General features: G+C 49.2%; 7 protein-coding genes across 7 annotated transcripts; 4 read left to right on the top strand and 3 right to left on the bottom strand.

The window, feature by feature from the left end:
• Positions 1-2,989: 2,989 nt before the first annotated feature.
• FSUBG_4162 (f-box LRR-repeat 7) lies at positions 2,990-5,968 on the top strand (the record flags this gene model as incomplete). The annotated part of the gene is made up of 1 exon (XM_036682122.1): positions 2,990-5,968. One exon carries the CDS (start codon positions 2,990-2,992, stop codon positions 5,966-5,968), a length of 2,979 nt encoding a protein of 992 aa, XP_036540297.1.
• A 634-nt stretch (positions 5,969-6,602) lies between these two features.
• FSUBG_4161 (bax Inhibitor family) lies at positions 6,603-7,698 on the top strand (the record flags this gene model as incomplete). Its single annotated transcript, XM_036682121.1, has 2 exons — positions 6,603-7,153; positions 7,212-7,698. 2 exons carry the CDS (start codon positions 6,603-6,605, stop codon positions 7,696-7,698), a joined length of 1,038 nt encoding a protein of 345 aa, XP_036540296.1.
• A 354-nt stretch (positions 7,699-8,052) lies between these two features.
• Positions 8,053-8,720, bottom strand: FSUBG_4160 (MXR1-responsible for the reduction of methionine sulfoxide; the record flags this gene model as incomplete). The annotated part of the gene is made up of 2 exons (XM_036682120.1): positions 8,053-8,402; positions 8,453-8,720. 2 exons carry the CDS (start codon positions 8,718-8,720, stop codon positions 8,053-8,055), a joined length of 618 nt encoding a protein of 205 aa, XP_036540295.1.
• A 936-nt stretch (positions 8,721-9,656) lies between these two features.
• FSUBG_4159 (TIM barrel metal-dependent hydrolase) lies at positions 9,657-10,547 on the top strand (the record flags this gene model as incomplete). The annotated part of the gene is made up of 1 exon (XM_036682118.1): positions 9,657-10,547. The coding sequence occupies one exon, from the start codon at positions 9,657-9,659 to the stop codon at positions 10,545-10,547; it is 891 nt and encodes a 296-aa protein (XP_036540294.1).
• A 679-nt stretch (positions 10,548-11,226) lies between these two features.
• On the bottom strand, positions 11,227-13,627 carry FSUBG_4158 (nitrogen assimilation transcription factor nit-4; the record flags this gene model as incomplete). The annotated part of the gene is made up of 9 exons (XM_036682117.1): positions 11,227-11,585; positions 11,634-11,755; positions 12,001-12,313; positions 12,365-12,613; positions 12,668-12,841; positions 12,888-12,969; positions 13,022-13,391; positions 13,445-13,515; positions 13,565-13,627. The coding sequence occupies 9 exons, from the start codon at positions 13,625-13,627 to the stop codon at positions 11,227-11,229; spliced, it is 1,803 nt and encodes a 600-aa protein (XP_036540293.1).
• A 1,914-nt stretch (positions 13,628-15,541) lies between these two features.
• On the top strand, positions 15,542-16,111 carry FSUBG_4157 (uncharacterized protein; the record flags this gene model as incomplete). Its single annotated transcript, XM_036682116.1, has 1 exon — positions 15,542-16,111. One exon carries the CDS (start codon positions 15,542-15,544, stop codon positions 16,109-16,111), a length of 570 nt encoding a protein of 189 aa, XP_036540292.1.
• Positions 16,112-16,443: 332 nt separating this feature from the next.
• On the bottom strand, positions 16,444-17,469 carry FSUBG_4156 (aquaporin; the record flags this gene model as incomplete). Its single annotated transcript, XM_036682115.1, has 2 exons — positions 16,444-17,082; positions 17,146-17,469. The coding sequence occupies 2 exons, from the start codon at positions 17,467-17,469 to the stop codon at positions 16,444-16,446; spliced, it is 963 nt and encodes a 320-aa protein (XP_036540291.1).
• Positions 17,470-17,621: the final 152 nt, after the last annotated feature.

Below are 17,621 nucleotides of genomic sequence, written 5' to 3'. Positions count from 1 at the left end.
CTGAGGTACCCAAGCTGCAACTGCCTGGGTCGTCTCTGAAGTAAATCTGGCCGATTGGGAGCATCTTAGACAGCCTACCTATCTATCCTAAGGCGGTTTGGTTAAAACTGTGGCTCTTCAATAGCATTTTTCCAGGCATCTGCCAATAAGTGTAGTTTAATCGAAATTGAAGAAGGACTTGGGTACGGAGTAGGTAGCCGCCATAGGCAAACAATCTCAGGAACCTGCATCTGCACTTGGTTTAATGACCTGAAAATACGACCTGGCCTACAATAATTCATTCCTTCTTCTCCTTCTTCTAGCGAGTTTCCATGACCAGGGCAAGGTGGTCATTGCGTTGCCTGACCGCTGTCCCTGGGTCAGTGCTACCTTCTAGAAAGATCACAGCTAAGAACCCTGTGGGTGGCCTCAAAACTTTTAGAGACCCTGTCTCAGACGAACGATGCAGAAAAGAATTACACAATATTTGCTTATGATTCAGCAATTTTTTAGACGACAAAAGAAGCAATTGATGCAGGTCGCCTCACAAGGCTGCAGTTGTCCCCGACAATCGCTGCATGTTTTCTGCAGGCTGATACTGATCTGATGGGGAATACTGACAGCCACAGCCCGCAGACATGAAACACCATGACGAAACGTTTCACGAAATGATTCCGCACAGTTTTCTATCTATTACATGTTGCAAGGATCCTCCTCCGACAAGCTGCCGCATCTGGAATTGACATTGGCATGGCGATGCGAACGTGCCTGAATAAAGCTGCAAATTCTCAAGCCATGTATCTATTTTCGGCCACAGCCAACGCTAACTGTCGCAGCATCTGCATGACAAGAGGTCAGTGCAAAGGAGAAGCTCTTGACAAAACACTCATCAGAATGACAGTACAGTACGGACAATACAGATGGTATCACGACATGTATCAAACTCCTCAAAACGAACTCCCACGGCCAGCTTTCCTCGCAGCTTGCCGAGGCAAATGACAACCATATCGGATATATCACCAAAACGATGGTCTTCTGACCGATGGCATAACATGGCTGGCCCCTTTCCCGGCAGGCTGGAGGCTGGCTGCACGGATCCGACGATCAGGATCGACATATACGTAGCAGAGGGGGGAAATGATGACGGCAGAAGACGACCGCTACTAACCCTAAAAGACCATGGCTCACCGTCAACCACGGCTTCGTCAAACTGATGGGACATTTTTGATTAGGGAGGCATTGGCCATGCATGGATTACTGTATGGAATCAAGATAAAGCAAGCTATCGGGTCGCTTCCGCAGCATCAGCTATCACGCAGGTTGTTTTTGGTCAGATTATTATACCCCTGCCAAACATCAAAAGAAAGGTACCAGTGAACCGTTAAGGGCCCTGTGCGCGCTCGGTCATCTGCGCTTGGTGCCGCTCGCTAGTGAGGATGAGAAGACCATTACTGGGGTCCTTGAAAGGGTTTGGTCAAGGTCCATGACGAGCAGCAAACAGCACATCGCATCCCACTGAAGCTTTATCGAAGCATCCACCGAAGCGCCTCAACGCACTGACCCTCAGGTTTCTTCCCAACAGCAGCTCCGGGGCTGGCTCCGTTTCACTTTGTGATGGGATGTCCACTGCCCTAAGACGCCACTAACTTTAGGTACAGGGCAATGAGTTGCTTGCTAATGTAGCTGGTACTGCGACTATCTTAGCTACATGCGCTTGTGCCAAGGTACCGGCACCACCACGCGGGCAGCCCAGGACATCTCAGTTTATCTGCAATCGCATCATTGCGAGAGCCAATTTCTGTGCCGTTCGGTGATTAACCCAAAGTTTGACTCTCGAAACCGTTCCTTTCCCGTTGAATTGCTTGCATTACCGATGCTTGCTTGCTTGCTTTTGGCTTGCTCATATTTCTCCACTCAAAGCTTCACTTTCACAGGGGCCCTTGTTCTTTTGCTCGCTTCTTACACGCTGCTTCACCGTGTGTGACGGCACTGCCCGCCCGCCCAGCTAAGTCAGGATAGTACTTACAGTACAACACTGTAGGTACTTTGCCTAACTACCCCACACCAAGCTTTCCTTGTCCGTGTGAGTGGGCGTGTCGAATGCAAGAGGGGCCTTCTGTGTCGTGGTCGTGGTCTTGAGTGGGCGTCGTTCATGTGGCGGCCAGAACTGGCACTGGAATCCATCTTTTCCCATGCGGATCTATCTATCTCCTACCTTACCTTACATACTGTACATGCTCTTTTGACTTGACCTTCCTCAACTGATTTCCCCTTCGAGCTTCGCCAATTCCACTCTTACAATAGCTTCCTTGTTGCTTCTTGACAGCTCCCCACCAGCTTTCTTCTTCTTTTAACTTGACCTCTATCCGTGAGCATCAGATAACCTTCGTTTCTTGGCTTCCGTTCAAGCTTTGGTAAGTCCCAACACGAGTCTCCATTCTTTGTCCGCCATCCGTCATCGCTCACACTCCTCGAAAGCCACCTTCGACCTATCCACGCGATCATTCTTGACGTTCAACATCTACGCCTTCACCTGCACAACAGCTCGCTCCTTGTTCTCGTGTTACGAAAAAAGATCCAAACCGCCGCCTTGGAACCCTGTGCGACTTCTACCTTGATATTCAGTCTGTGACTGCAGCTTTTACGCCCTCTACCTATCACGGGGCCTACGGATCGAGCCTGGGCTTCAACACAAGCCTTTTGTGCGTCCATATTTCAAGCCACAGTCGGCAAACCGATTGCACGAAAGCGATCATCTTATTCTCCTCAAGGATTGCTCTCCAACGTCACACCGGAGCATGACTGTACCTTGATCCACTCTCCAAGTTTCACTTGACATTTCCGCGTCATAGCCTGGGAGATATAAAGCCAGGAACAAAGAAAAAGGTCAAGAAACTGTCACCCTCAGCTCCGGCGGCGGCTCGAGAGCTTGCTGGAGGGGAGGCAATTGTCCTCGCCGTTGCGATTCCGCTGACTTCTAGCAACACCGCATTTTGCCAAAACTGGAACCATGAGGCGAGGTCGTTCCCCAAGCTCGCCATCGCCCTATAGGGCTTTGGCTCATCATCAGCAAGCCTCGGCTGCTGCGACATCCTCAGATTCGATTTCATTGATTCGGTCTTTCAATGTCGAAACAAACCCAACGCGGCCAGTGCGGCCTTCGCCGCTCACAGCATCGCTTATCCGAGACATGCCGCTAGATCTGGTTGACCGCATCAGATCCTTCCCTCTCTTTATGTCAGCTCCGGAAGAGTTTCTTGTTGCTATAGGAAATCACCTGAAGCCTCAAATCCAAAGCCCCAATGATCATATCGTGACGGAAGGAGACGAAGCCAAGGCAATGTACTGGTTGGTTCGAGGAGTAGTTGCTGTCACTTCGCGTGATGGTGAGGCGGTCTATGCTGAGCTCAATCCCGGTTCGTTCTTCGGAGAAATCGGTGTTTTGATGCAGATGCCTCGAACAGCTACTATTGTAGCACGCACGAAGTGTTTGTTGCTAGTGCTGAAGAAAGAGGATTTACATGCCGTGATACCTAAATTCCCAGAAATGGAGAAGGCCATTCGGGAAGAGGCACAGGAACGGTTGAACCTTCTGAAAAAGAAGCGGCAAGAAAGTGGAAGATTGGTCAAATCTCCCCAGGGAGACTTCAGCGCCCGAGAAGCCGCTCCTGGAGAGGTCTCTACTGGAGAGAGGGGCGCTATCAAGGACGGTGCGGTTGTCAACAACAAGAAAAGAAAGTCCCCGAGCCCTGGAATCATGGAGGACCCAGCTGCTGGGAGTGCGATTGGAAGCGGTCAAATCAACATTCGAACAACACTTAAGGAGTTACCGCTCTTCTCTACACTTCCTGCAGATATCCTGCATTTCCTGGGATTGAGTGTCCAACCGAAGTCCTATACCCCATTTACAGATATCGTTCGCCAAGGCTTACCGGGAAACGAAATTTTCTTCATTGTTCGTGGCGAGGCGGAGGTCATTCATGATGAGCCAGTTTACGACGATAACATTCAGAATAAGGCCAAGGCCATCCCAAAACGGCCTCGATTGAAGGCAGGTCAATATTTCGGCGAAGTTGCAAGCCTTGGATTGTCACGAGGTCGAACAGCCACCGTAAGATCTATCACTTCTGTCGAGTGTATCATGATTACAGGCGATGTCCTCGACGAGTTCTGGAGACGCTGTCCTTCCGATATTCTGACACAGGTCAAAGAAACTGCACGGTTGCGATATCAGAAACAGAGCGACGACGTTGTTATGGTTGATGTTGATGTGAAGGAAAAGGCTAACAAATCTGACCCGCCGACACCTACAACACCAACACGAGCATCGCTCCCTGACCTCACTTTTACTACCCCATCCAAGCCTGGGTCTCCAGCGAAAGATGATACAAGCAATATAGCACCCAAGGACCCCGACCCGTTCTTGAGTGTGAACATGGAGAATATTCGAAATCGAAGGCGGCATTCGTTGGCACCTCCAATGCCTCCAACAGACAGCTCTACCCCAACGACCAACGGTGCCAGGTCTCGCCTCTCAGAAGTAACTCCTATCAAATTTGCGTTTTCTGATGCTTCAGCTGACGACAATGACGTCCCGGCAAAGCGAGTACGGACGACTCTGCCAACCCGACCAATTACTATGAGCAAACCAGTTCTCTCAGATGAGATCCTAATTTACATCTTCAAGCACGTGGATATAGGAGAGCTGTTTCGACTACGCCTTGTTAGCACACACTGGCGTAAGCTCTTGACTACATCCCCCAAAGTTTGCCAAGATGTCGACCTCTCGATTTACAACCGCAAGGTTACTGACGAGGTCCTGATCAAGGTGCTTGCTCCCTTCATTGGCACTCGCGCTTTGTCCATTGACCTGAATAATTGCTTTCATATAACGGATGAAGGATTTGGTGCTCTATGGCGCAGCTGCGGCAAAAATGTCAAGAAGTGGAAAATGAAATCAGTCTGGGACGTTTCTGCGAACCAAATTTTGGAGATGAGCGAGAACGCGAAGGGATTAGAAGAAGTTGACTGGAGCAACTGCCGCAAGGTTGGTGACAATCTTCTAGGCCGCGTTGTTGGCTGGGTTGTACCAGATCCACCGCCTTCGAAATCAGTCGTTATCTCAAGTTCCACGGCTCGATCGCGAAGCAAGCAGCAACAACAGAAGCATGCCGCACAGCATGTTCTGCCGCCGGGTACAGTAGTTGGGTGCCCGAAACTCAAACGCCTCAACCTTTCCTACTGTAAGCACATCACAGATCGTTCTATGGCTCATTTAGCAGCACATGCTTCGAACCGTATCGAGTCGTTGTCCCTCACACGTTGCACATCGATTACAGATGCAGGGTTTCAATCATGGGCGCCTTTCCGGTTTGAAAAGCTATCTAGGCTGTGCCTAGCTGATTGCACATATCTCTCGGACAACGCTGTGGTTGCCCTGGTCAACTCAGCCAAGAACCTTACACATCTGGACCTATCGTTCTGCTGTGCACTTTCTGACACGGCGACAGAGGTCGTCGCTCTCCGTCTGCCAAAGTTGCGGGAGCTGCGATTGGCGTTTTGCGGAAGTGCGGTCAGCGATGGAAGTTTGGAAAGCGTGGCGCTCCACTTGAACGACTTGGAGGCCCTCAGTGTTCGTGGCTGCGTGCGTGTCACTGGTCGAGGCGTCGAAAATGTCCTGAATGGTTGCGGGCGACTGAACTGGATGGATGTCAGTCAATGCCGTAACTTGGAGTCTTGGATCCGAGCCGGTGGCGTTTCGAATTGGGGGTTTGATGACCGCGTAGGTCAACGTTCTACAGAGCCCACATCAAGCGAAACCTCTGGGCAGGGACAATCAGAGGATGACAATCCTGCGCCCAAGGCCATGAGCGTTGCTATGCTCACAGCGCAGAACTTTATGCCACGATCTGCGTTCGGATACAGAGCCAAGAGAGCACGACGACCCGTGCGGTTCGTCATCGAGAAAGGATTTGGAAGTTTACGATAAAGAAAGGACGGCGTCTTGGGGGGCACTTTGAGGAACCGATTGGGAATTGAGTTGGGATGGAAAGCATTGGATCTATGTTGCGCAGCATTGGCGTCAAAGTCGTGGAGCATTTGCCATTACTACATATCAAGTCTCGTGCGATGCAACGCATATCCGGGTAGAGAGGAAGCATGATGGAATGGGTGAAATGCTGGGAGAGAGGATGCTTAGTAGATACCCTTGATGGAGGTGTTGATATCCTTCATAATAATACTGGAATTGAAAAGAAGCAGCCGAAAATAGAAGAGGCTAGAAAAAGGCCAACGTCAACGTATATGTGATGTAACTATTCCCATAGCGTAACACCAGTAAATCCGACGGCGCCTGGAGTTTAGAGCCCGTAGCCGCCGAGTGATGACCAACTGAGTCACTGAGAGGCACCGGTTCTTTCCACAATATTCCACCGACACAGCCACGTGATGTCGGATTTTAGGTAAGGTAGGCTCCACAGCCGGAACCAACGTCATGCTTTCCATTCTTTTACCGGGGACTTATAATACTCTCGATTCCCCGTCCCCGCTTCAACCTTTTCCTTTGTAAACGAAACGACTTGCATATCGCATCCTTCCCCAGCAACTGCATCGCCAGAACGACGATGTCCTTCACAATTACTGTCCGCCAGGGCCCTGCGCGACTTGCGCAGAGGCTTCCTGAGCTCTCAAAGACTGCTTTCCGCAACACCGCATCCGTCCGAAGCTTCCACGTCCAGTCCAAGCCCACAGCCAACTTCTTCACATCGCGCGTCACCTCCGCAGCCACCCGCAATGCTTTCCAACGAACAAGCCGTGCTGGCGGTCGATCTTACAACCAGCAAGCTGCAGGAGCTGCCACAGCGCCTCAGTCGACGAGCCGACGACTCTTGGTTGGAGGTGCCATCTTTGGCGGTACGCTTGTTGCCATCAATGCTGTCTTCAACCGGGAGACCCGTGAGGATGGCGGCATGCCCGTTTACGAGCGCGAATACTTGAACAACACTTTCTTGCACACTGGTCTCGGAATTGGTATCATTGGATTGACGGCTCGACAAATGGTTCAAACCGGCTTCGTTTACCGAATCATGGTTACTAACCCTTGGGTTGTTGGAATTGGTGGTCTCGCTCTCAGCTTCGCCACCATGATTGGAACTCGATCTATCAGCCCTGACAAGTAAGTTGATGAATTCAATCAATGCCAATTTTGAAACATTTTTACTAACAATACCCAGCTACATCCCCAAGTACGCCCTCTGGACCGCTTTCAACGCCACTCAGGCTGCATTTGTCGCTCCCCTCCTCGCCTTCGTTCCCCCTGCTCTCCTTGGACGTGCCGGTCTCTACACCATCGCCATGATGGGTGGTCTTGCCATCGTCGGTGCCACTGCTAAGCAGGAGAAGTATCTCTACATTGGTGGTCCTCTCCTGGCTGGTGCCGCCATCGTTGCTGCTTCTGGTCTCGCCCCTCTTGTCATCCCCGCCACCGCTATCCGAACCCTTGCCTTCACTGAGAGCATCTGGCTGTACGGTGGTCTTGCTGTCTTTGGTGGATTCACTCTGTATGATGTCCAGAAGGTCCTCCACCACGCGCGTCTCGCCCAAGCTGGTGTCATTCGCCGTGACCCCGTCAACGAGAGTATCTCTCTCGAGCTTGACTTCCTCAACATCTTCATCCGCATGGTTCAAATCCTGATGATGCAGCAGAACCGACGCAAGTAAGCGATCGGTGATGGAGGTGCATAGAATTAGCGCTATAGGCGTTTTGTATTATTTTTAGCAAAAGGATTATTTACGCGGATGGAGGATAATGATGAACTCCTCTCCTGTTTTTTGTTGAAATCGGTCTACAAGTGGATGGGCCTTCCAACTTCTTAATTTTAGGATTAGCAAATAAGAGAAAAAAAACATCAAATATCCAGAGTGGAGTTGATTTCAAATGTTGTAAATTGTGACTAGGTATATGTTGAATTTCTGTCCCCTCATTGCCTCATTCCAAGTTAAGTTTCCTGATATCATTGATGCCATTTCCATCCGTCTGCTAAGCCAAAATACAATATATCCTCGAATGTTTATCTACTCCAGAGGTGGGAAGGGCCTCATAAAGTGGCTCGGGCACTCATAGCCAGAGGGGTTATTGTGGAGGTAGAGTTGGTGATACTCCTCAGCAGTCCACCACTTTCCAGCGGGCGCAATCTCGGTAACGATGCCGCCCTTCCACCATTGCTTGTTGGCCTTCTCTGTGACCTCGCGCGCGATCTTCTCCTGCTCCTCGTTGTGGAAGTAAATGGCAGAGCGGTACTGGGGGCCGGTATCGGGACCCTGGCGGTTCAGCGTCGTGGGGTCGTGCGTCTTGTAGAAGAACTCCAGGAGTTGTGCGTATGAGACTTTTGTAGGGTCAAAGATGATTTGCGCAGCTTCGGCGTCTATGAATGTTAGTTATGCTTTAACGCGAATGATGAGGATTGCGACGTACGGCCTGTCTTTCCACCGCAGACGGCGCGGTAGCTAGGGTTGTCGAGATCACCACCAATGTATCCAACCTTTGCATCGATCAGACCCTTATCGGCAAAGTGTCTGCGATACAAATGCTCTGTTCCCCAGAAACATCCCGCTGCGACGGTGCAGCGCTGAGCGCCCTCGGGGATGACAGATGCAGCGGATTGATCGGGAGCGATTGAGAGACGTGTAGATTGTGTAAAGGGACGGGCGAGACGCGCCAGGAAGGGAGGAAGGTAGGACATGTTTGCAGGTAGTAGAGATGAATGCGATTGTGTTGTTCTGTTCTGAGGAGGTAGAGTGAAGCTATCGAGGGAGTCGCATTGATATTTGAATGTTTTTTCGGGCTGTCGGTCAATGCGAATGACAAATCTTTACCTAGAAGGGGGAGCCCAAGTGTGGCGGGGGTAATGGAAGCTGCGTCACTGAAGACGCAGATGACGATTGGATTTCGCAGAGCTCTGCTTCCTCTTTTGGGAAGGTGGCGTGCCGTTTAGTTCAAGGGTCTTTTTCTTCTTCTGCCCCGCGGTTTTTCATTAGCGAGTTATGGACCATGTAATCAGTGGCTGAGGCTGTGTTTTAGTGCTTGATTACCTGAACAGATTTACTGCAACGGGGAGTGAGCTACAGGGCTGTGAACTATTTGAAATAGGCAATTCTGCTGATACGCCTGTTGATGTGTTGGCTGTGCATACGCTTCTCATACGCTCAATTACAGATATCCATCAGTCCTTGTTAGTGAGAGGCCATCTCGGCTATATTTGTGGATTTCACTATTGCCGTTAGCTACCTACCTACCTATTCTTCGACATACTATACGCCCCCTATGCACTCAGGGCGTGCTCGCATGTAGCTAATGCCTGCAAACCCTCTCACACGTGCTAACAAGAATAACTGCCGTTATTAGGTATGCCACGCATATACATAAATAATTCCTAGGATATTTCGATGCAATAGAAACACGATAAGATAAAGATAAAATTGGGTTAATTAACTTCTGGAAGTCATCGTCCGCTGAATCGCATGCGGAGTTTAAACTCTCGTCTCGTCTTCCCCGCCGACTCGGCCGACCTCGGTTCCCCAGTCGGACATAGCATAGATTACACTTACACTGACTATATATCATTCTCGCAACCCTCTATAATCTTTTTAATTAATTATACTCGCTCAGTATCTTGATCATGACTTCATCAAACCTTGCTCAACGTATTCCTCCCGACTCATGGGACTCACACATGCACATTGTCGACGTTGAGAACTACACCCTTGATGCTTCAGCCAAATACCGTCCTACGTCTCATAGTCTGGACCAAGCCCTTACCTTTGAAACCAGCGTTGGGCTCCGCAACATAGTCCTGGTTCAGCCATCTATCTATGGCCTCGACAACTCGTGTCTTCTCGATGGTCTGCGTGCACTTGGTGCTGAGCGTGGACGAGGCGTTGTTGCCATCAACCCCGAGGCCGTTAATGAGGAGGATTTGCGTTCTTGGCATGAACTAGGCGTTCGTGGAGTGAGACTCAATATCCTCTCGAATGAACTTGCCATTGATGCGGCCGAGTTGGAGAGGCAGTTAATGCTTTACGCTGACGCTGTGAGACCCTTGGGATGGGTTGTTCAGGTCTATGTTCCAATGGATATGGTCACTCTCCTTGAACACATCATCCCGAAGCTCAATGTCAAGTTCTGCATAGACCATCTTGGACAACCGCCTCTGAACAAATACGCAGGCGCAGATCCATATGACATTCCAGGCTTCTCTTCTCTCATCAATTTACTCAAAAACGGCCAGACATATGTCAAGCTGTCAGCCGCTTACAGGATGAGCACACTCCCTGACTACAGCGATTTGGATCCCATCGCTAAGGAGGTTATTCGAATCGCTGGAAAGACGCATGTTGTTTTTGCAACCGACTGGCCTCACACAAGGTTTGAGGGATTGGATATCAAGCCTTGGATGGAGAGAGTGTTGAGTTGGTGTGGTGATGATGAGCATCTCAAGGAGCGGCTTTTCAGAGGAAATGCTGAAGATTTATGGGACGTTCAGAGGCCATCGAGGAAATCAGACCAGTAATTGGAATCATTTATGGCTAGGGGTCGAGCTCGATATAGCAGTAAGGGGATCTTCATCCATGGTGTTCAAAGCTGATTTCGTTCTTTCTGCTATGGACATGTGTACTTGTTAATATTTTCGTTTATATATTCATATCATATCTGCCTATTATTCATCTGTTGATCATTCTGCCGTTGCATTGTGATACCTGGAACGTCAAGAACGATTTCCAAAATGGCCACAACCAGTCCTAGGACCATTCTACAGAGTGCGAGATTACACAAGCAATCGAGACATGACTCCATGTTCCAGCATGAAGTTGACGGTTGAAAGTATAACTTCGATAACATCTTCTCCGAGTAGCGCCGGGCAGTGTTCGGCATGTGGACCTTGAGGGCTCGGCAGATGCGAGTATATAACGGTATCGCGGCTTCGATACCCCGATGTGAGAGCCCACAGTCAAGACTACCAATGCCTGGTAAGCCTCTTCTGTCGTTGAGCTCTTTGCTATTGGATGAATCAAGATCCGTGGTTCCTTGAGTGCCTGATACCCGGCTGAGAAGTTGATATTTTTCACTCCATTTGAGTTTCCGGGTATCGGATTCGCGTCAGTTCCCTGATTTTCGGCATCCTGCTTTCATTGACGTTGATCAAATCAGTTTTTAGTATACTCTAGAATGCTCTACCACAGCATCCTTGATCAACCAAAATTCTGAGGGTTGTTTCCTGACTCATAGATAGCGCCCACCCGTACACTCAGTGGCTCAAATGAGGATAAAGCCTCGAAAACTCCTCGGTCAACGGCCATTGCATTCGGATTCATATCGTCGGCCCACGGTGTCTGGAACAGCTGCTCCGGCTCGTAAGGCGATTGCTGTGCGGGTATATCAAATGAAGCTGGGTAAATAGTCTCGGTAATCGGTATGTCTGTAGGCATCGGAACATCTGGCATAGGCTGAGGCATCGGCGGAGGAGGCTGTTGTTGTGGTGTACTGAATCCTGGATCAAGCCCAAGATTCGCCATCTCTCGGGTGATCAAATCCAAAGCACTTGAGATGACTATGTGGTATGTTAGAGCTTGTACAGCTAGGGGCATAAGCTACTTACCTGGATTAACAGTTTTGGCCTGATGCAAGGCTCGTACGCAGAAGCTCAGCTTGCGAACTGCTTGTTGGTCCTCAGGTGTAGCTTGAACCTGCAAAAGGAAAATTGTGGCCGCGATATACACACTATATGAAAGTGATAGAACGCAGTGACTGATGGTAAATGTTCTGCAAAAAAGATCGAAGATGGCTATAATAGATGTTGCAGATGTGACGCATTCCACGAGATGGTTCTGCATCGGATGAGGGCCTTCATCCTCTGGGTATACCTGCCAGGTGAGCATCGGCCTAAACAGGAGGATTCTGAACGTATGGTACAATGCACTTATCAGATTAGCTAGCGCTTTCAGAAATGGAAAACTGGCACTCACTTCATGGTGACAATGTGTGATGGAGGTGCCAGCTCAGGCATGGCGGAGAGCTCGATCTTGAGATGTGGAGGGAGTTGTTCCCACCATAGTCTCATGGCAGGATCTTGTGTCTGTAGACACTCTTGCATCTCTGCCTCGGTATTCTCCAGTAATGGATCATACATGTGAATGAGAATCTCATTGAAGATGACTGATAATCGACAAGCACTCATGAAACAGGAAGTTGAGTGAGCTGTCGCAGGAGGGTACTTCCAATCTGATCCATGAGGTGAGTCAAAGGGGACCCAGAGCTCATTCTCGGCCGAGTCGTCCACTAGAGGCTATCAGTAACTTGTTTGCCGAATAATTCCATATCTAGACTTACTGATAATCTGAGGCGGTGACACCTGCGTATGTTGCAGTGAAGGCGAGCGACCGAGGTATAGGCTGATAATCTTATCCCAGAAATAGCAACTCCAGTAAAGTCGATGTCGAATTTCGACCTCTTCATCAGTCAAATGGACTGACCCTGGATATCTCTGTCCATCAACGCAAATACCCAAATGATCAATGAGACGGAACGCTATGCCACTGTAAATCCAGGCCTGTGTCGTGTTGCCATGACCACATTCTCCTGCGCTAAGAAGTAGCAGTGTCTGAACAGTTGGTATAGTACAAACGCCTCTACTTAATTCGTCGAAAAGCATGCTTCGGGCGTGTTTTGCAAAAACAGCTCCTCCATCATAAGACTGATCCAGCAGTTGTTTGGTGGAGGGATCACTTTTACCCCAGCGGATGGAATGTGAGAGCATTGCATTCAGAAGAGTGTGAGAATAGTACGGCCCCATGGATTGCATGTCACCTGTGAATGTTAGTTACTGCTTACATGATTTCGAGGTGAAGCATACGAGTGAATGCAGGCCTGTAGATAAAGTTAAAAAGAGGCTGGATCCAGCACCAATGCACATTCAGAAGGTATTGAAACGGTTCCTTTATGGTGTAAGCTGAGATTCGTGAAACTGCAGATTATACGACAACCTACTGGGATATCAGACAGGTTTTCCATCGCTCGCTGATGCCATGCATTGTTAACCAAACGCTCTCTTCTATGAGCATCCGAGTCAATGGATGATATCGAGTCTGGCTTATGCTTGTGAGGGTCACTGGGAAGGTTGAAGAGACTGGTCGGTCCATGGTAAGTAATGCCACCCTTGTCATCGATCTTGAGACCCATGAAGCTCCTCGTCATTGCATGCTCGTCTGTATGGCGATTCGAGTCATGGCCGTTCCAGACGCCAGGACTCGAATGATTTGAGGCGGCCACTGATGGAGGAGATTTGATAGCAGCGAGTTGGTCTTCCAATTCTTTAATGCGTTCCTCAAGGCGCTGGGTGTAAGACAGAGTCGGGTTCCTATGACACGTGAGCAATTGCTCAGAAAATAATGAGGCCGAGGTGAGTCCCACAGTTTGTAAATACAGTCATCGCTTCTAGCAGCACAGCGATTGCAAATCGGTTGCTCGCCGCCGCATTTGACCTAAAGGGTATCAGTACAGGTTTATGGGTGAAGCAGTGATTGTGTCGACCTTGCGTCTACGGCACGGCTCACAAGAGAATGCGCTCTTCTTTGTGGCTTTGACCGACGACATGATGTGCCACAAAGTCTAGTGAGTTTCTCGTCCAGTCCAGGTCAGTTCCGGTATTGCAATTAAATCGGCAAGAGTCGTCAGAGGCAGAGAGTGAGCCCCGCGTTGGACATTGAAACCCCACCTAGAACTTGGGCCGGGTCTGTCCGATGATGAAGCTGTAGACTGCTGCGCCGAGGGACAGTATAAAGACAGTGAAGGTGGTTTTCTCCTTTAGGGGTAAGAATAAGGCACAGTTAATAAAAGCCCGACTAGGACGAGGATTCTCCGCCTTGTGACTGTTTCGAGTCAAAGGTAAAGTTGTGGTAAAGTACACGGAGCCGATGCTGCGTTAAGCCGGGGCAAGACTGTCGGGAGGCCCCAGCTCGGAGGGACAAGTGGGGGCGGGTTCTAGGCCTGTCAGGCCTGACCAGACTCTGTGTAAGAGACGTCAGGTCCTGAAATCAATTGATGAGCTGTGTTGAATTGTATTGAAAGATACTATAGATGGTCAAATGCAAAAGGTAAAGATTGATCAGGCACATCCCATTGGAAGCCTCAGGACCAACTACAAGATGATCACGTGGGTCATGTGCTCTTGGGATGGCTGTTCCAAGGGAAGGCGCAGCCAACGGTATAGGACAGTATAGCGCTGGATGTGCTGTAACTTGGGCCTCTTCAGTCGTCATAACCTGAACGATCGACAGTCTCTGAGACGAATTCGTTCTAATTTACAACTGTATTGCCAAGAATTACTCCTGGATTTCGAGTTCTCTCAAGATATATCATATACTTTTGTTTCATTTTCGTACATCGAGCTAAATGACATACGAGGCGAAACCGGAACAGGAACACTTTACATATGGAGCTCCGCATCCATTTCCCGGAACCGAGGAACTGGCTACGGCATCTGATAAAATATTATCTCGGTATATATGGAGCACTCAATACCTTGTTTATTGTCTATTTACCTACTCATTCAATCTATTTTCAGCCACTAATTATCTTCTCATTTAATGCTGCTTCATCTCTTCAGGTAGTCATGCTTCTCTCCAGGCCTTAATTGACAACCTCGGTCGAACGGACCCGATAATATCCACTTTGCGGCCGAAGAGAAGCATCGATGCCCGGTGCAGTGGATGCCCTAGTCAACCAGATCTCACGGGCTTGAGACTATAGACTCAGTTCGAGCCTAACATGGTGTTACTACATCGCAAAGAACCGTGCCCGCCTTTTGATGAACACATATCACCTGATTACTCTCTCATGTCACAGTCCAATATTGTTACATCGACTACAATATCCCTCCAGACACGGACGGGACAACTGCTCCTATATCCTGACCTGTAATTGTCATACTCGCAGTTGTTGTTGCACATGCATCTTCTTCTCAGTCGATATGTTACCTCTCACTAACACAGCTTCTGTGTATGTCCTGGTCGCCAAGCACCGCATGTGATCTTTTACATGAGCATCGATGCATGCATATGCGAAACTGTCACATCCCATAAGTTGGTCAACAAGTTCTACGGCATTGAGCCAAGCACTCGAGAACAATCTCTGTGCATCACAGAACTGTAATCCATTGGATGCCTTTGTAGGTGGGACTTGTATACGCTTGATGCGTCTCATTGCAGCTTAGGCTATCAAAGGTCAAGCTCTTTTTTCTTGACTCCGAGTGTTCTTCCAAGGATGCGACATCATTAAAATTAATAGCATAATGTCAATCTTGAATTGCAAAGGTCAAAGTGATTCACATGTAATAACGATTATCACTAACGGCTCTTGTTGCCGTGCTATTTCCACATCTACAACAAGGATCATCCATCGAGCGGCACAGCGGGGCACAGTAATCAGTGATCGGTGATCAGCGCTCACTTTACCCCTGCGTCAACTGCAAATCAACAACCTCTCAACTTCATCGCAACATCCATCACAATGTCAACAGAAAGATCTCTCTGCAAGACCGCGGTCTATGGCCTATGGTCGTACCAATTTGGTTTCCTCTTGTTCGCAGAAACATACCAGCTTTTCGTGGACTCACTCTCCTTCCGCCTCCTGTTTCTGCTTCTCCCCTTCATGTTTGAGCTGTTTCTCCTTTTCACCACAGCTTCTCGCATTCCTATTCTGGCGCCATGGACCAAACGTTTTCACCGGTTCTTCTACGAAACGAGAGACTGGGCTATGGTCCTCCCAGTCTTGAGTATCCTCTGGGTCTTTGGCATTTTAATGGTTGCCGGCCTTGTTTTCACAGACCTCATTGGTTCCGGACCCATCAATAGAACTCTAGGATTCATACAACCTTACCTTGGGTTTGTTGTTTATATAATCTACATCGGGGGTGTTGTAACCTTTATCCCACTGCCGTTTTGGACAGCTTTTGTTGGTTTCCAGGCTTGTATGCGGGTGAAGAACCTCAGGAGTCCCGAGGAGGAAGAGGCGATGGGATTGACGGCCAAGGACGACGACGACGAGTGGAACGGCTTTCAAGATAATCGGGGTGACTGAGCTGCACTATATTTAAGAAGCCCAGATGTCTTATTGAAACCGTATGTACTCCGAAACTCATGCTAAAAGTCCTCGTTTAATCATGCATCCTCCTCGTGTGCTCCAATTTCCCCTCCATCCCTTTCTCAAAAACACCCATTAAAAAGTCACCGTCGTGCTACATACACTGATACGATGTAGTAGTGAATGGTTTAACACATAGATCCAGCCTTGTGTCAGAGCCCGCTGTACCATGACAGAATGTAACGGAACTCATAATCTTGTACTGCTCACACAGTCATACAGCCATTGCTGGACATGTGGTTTGAGCAGCCCCGATCGCCGGGAACAACTTAGGCATGGCTCATCTGACCATCAATGATGCTATCATTTCGTGGAGCAGCACCATGGTCCTTGGGCTCAAGAGTGTCGGTCTGGGAGTGAGCGATGGGCTCTTTCTCGTGATGTTCGAAGAAGTGATGCTTGCTACCCCTCTCCAAATCGTCATCATCCTGGCCAGGGTTGGCGGTCTGATACTCGAGCACCTTAAAAATCTTGTAGCAGCCGAAGGCCAGGAAAGAGCCCATGAAAGGGCCAAGGTAGTAGATCCAATCATACCCATGGAAACCAGCGACAACTGAAGGACCAAAGGATCGAGCAGGGTTGATGGAAGTGCCAGTCCAGTTTGTCAGGCAGATGTGAGCGATGAAGACAGAGATACCAATGCCGATGGGGGCAAGATGTGTGCTGCGGTGCTTCTCAACGGCAAGGAAGTAAACAGTCAAGACAAGTTGGGCAGTGAGGAACATCTCCATGAAAACACCCTGAGCAATGCTTGTACCATTACCGAGAGCATTTGTGACGAGGAGGGGTCCGGGGATGAGACCGTCCGTAACTCCCGCGGCGGCAATAGCGGCGACGAGTTGTGTAGGAATAATAGCCAGGGCATGAAGAGGTGGTACAGCACCGACGAGGACCAGACCGAGAGTCACCTAACGAAGAAAGAAGAATGAGCATGTGAGTCAATCAAACAAGTTGGTGCGAGTGTCACTTACAGCCGGGTTGAACATGCCACCACTAACACGATAAAAGATCCAGACATTGACGGCGAGAGCAGTACCGAAAGAGGCAGCAATGTACATCAACGAGAAGGGCTCCAAGGGAGCAGTAGAATTGGTAGGGTTATTGGTAACGAGGGCAGTCTGGGCACCGATGAAGGAGAGAAGAAGAAACATGAAGGTTCCGCAGAATTCTCCGAGGACGATGACGATGGCGTTTCTCACGCGGTTGGGGATGGGACTGCCTGCTCTGCGATCCGCCACGGCTTCCTCAGTAGGCAAGCCAGACATGCCCGTGTCGGCACGAGTGAATTGAACCATTGTGACTTGATTTCCAAGAGGTTTTGGTGGTGTGTGTATGGTGTGTTAGGGGAGGGAGAAGAGTGGACGCTCAGGAATGGTGAGGTGAGATGAGATGAGATGGGATCTGATGCTAAGGGACCTGACAAAAGAGAGTTTCTTCGACGGCGTAC

Source organism: Fusarium subglutinans (assembly GCF_013396075.1).
Source record: "Fusarium subglutinans strain NRRL 66333 chromosome Unknown NRRL66333_c0000037, whole genome shotgun sequence".
Taxonomy (NCBI): Eukaryota; Fungi; Ascomycota; class Sordariomycetes; order Hypocreales; family Nectriaceae; genus Fusarium; species Fusarium subglutinans.
This window is presented reverse-complemented; position numbering and strand designations above follow the sequence as displayed.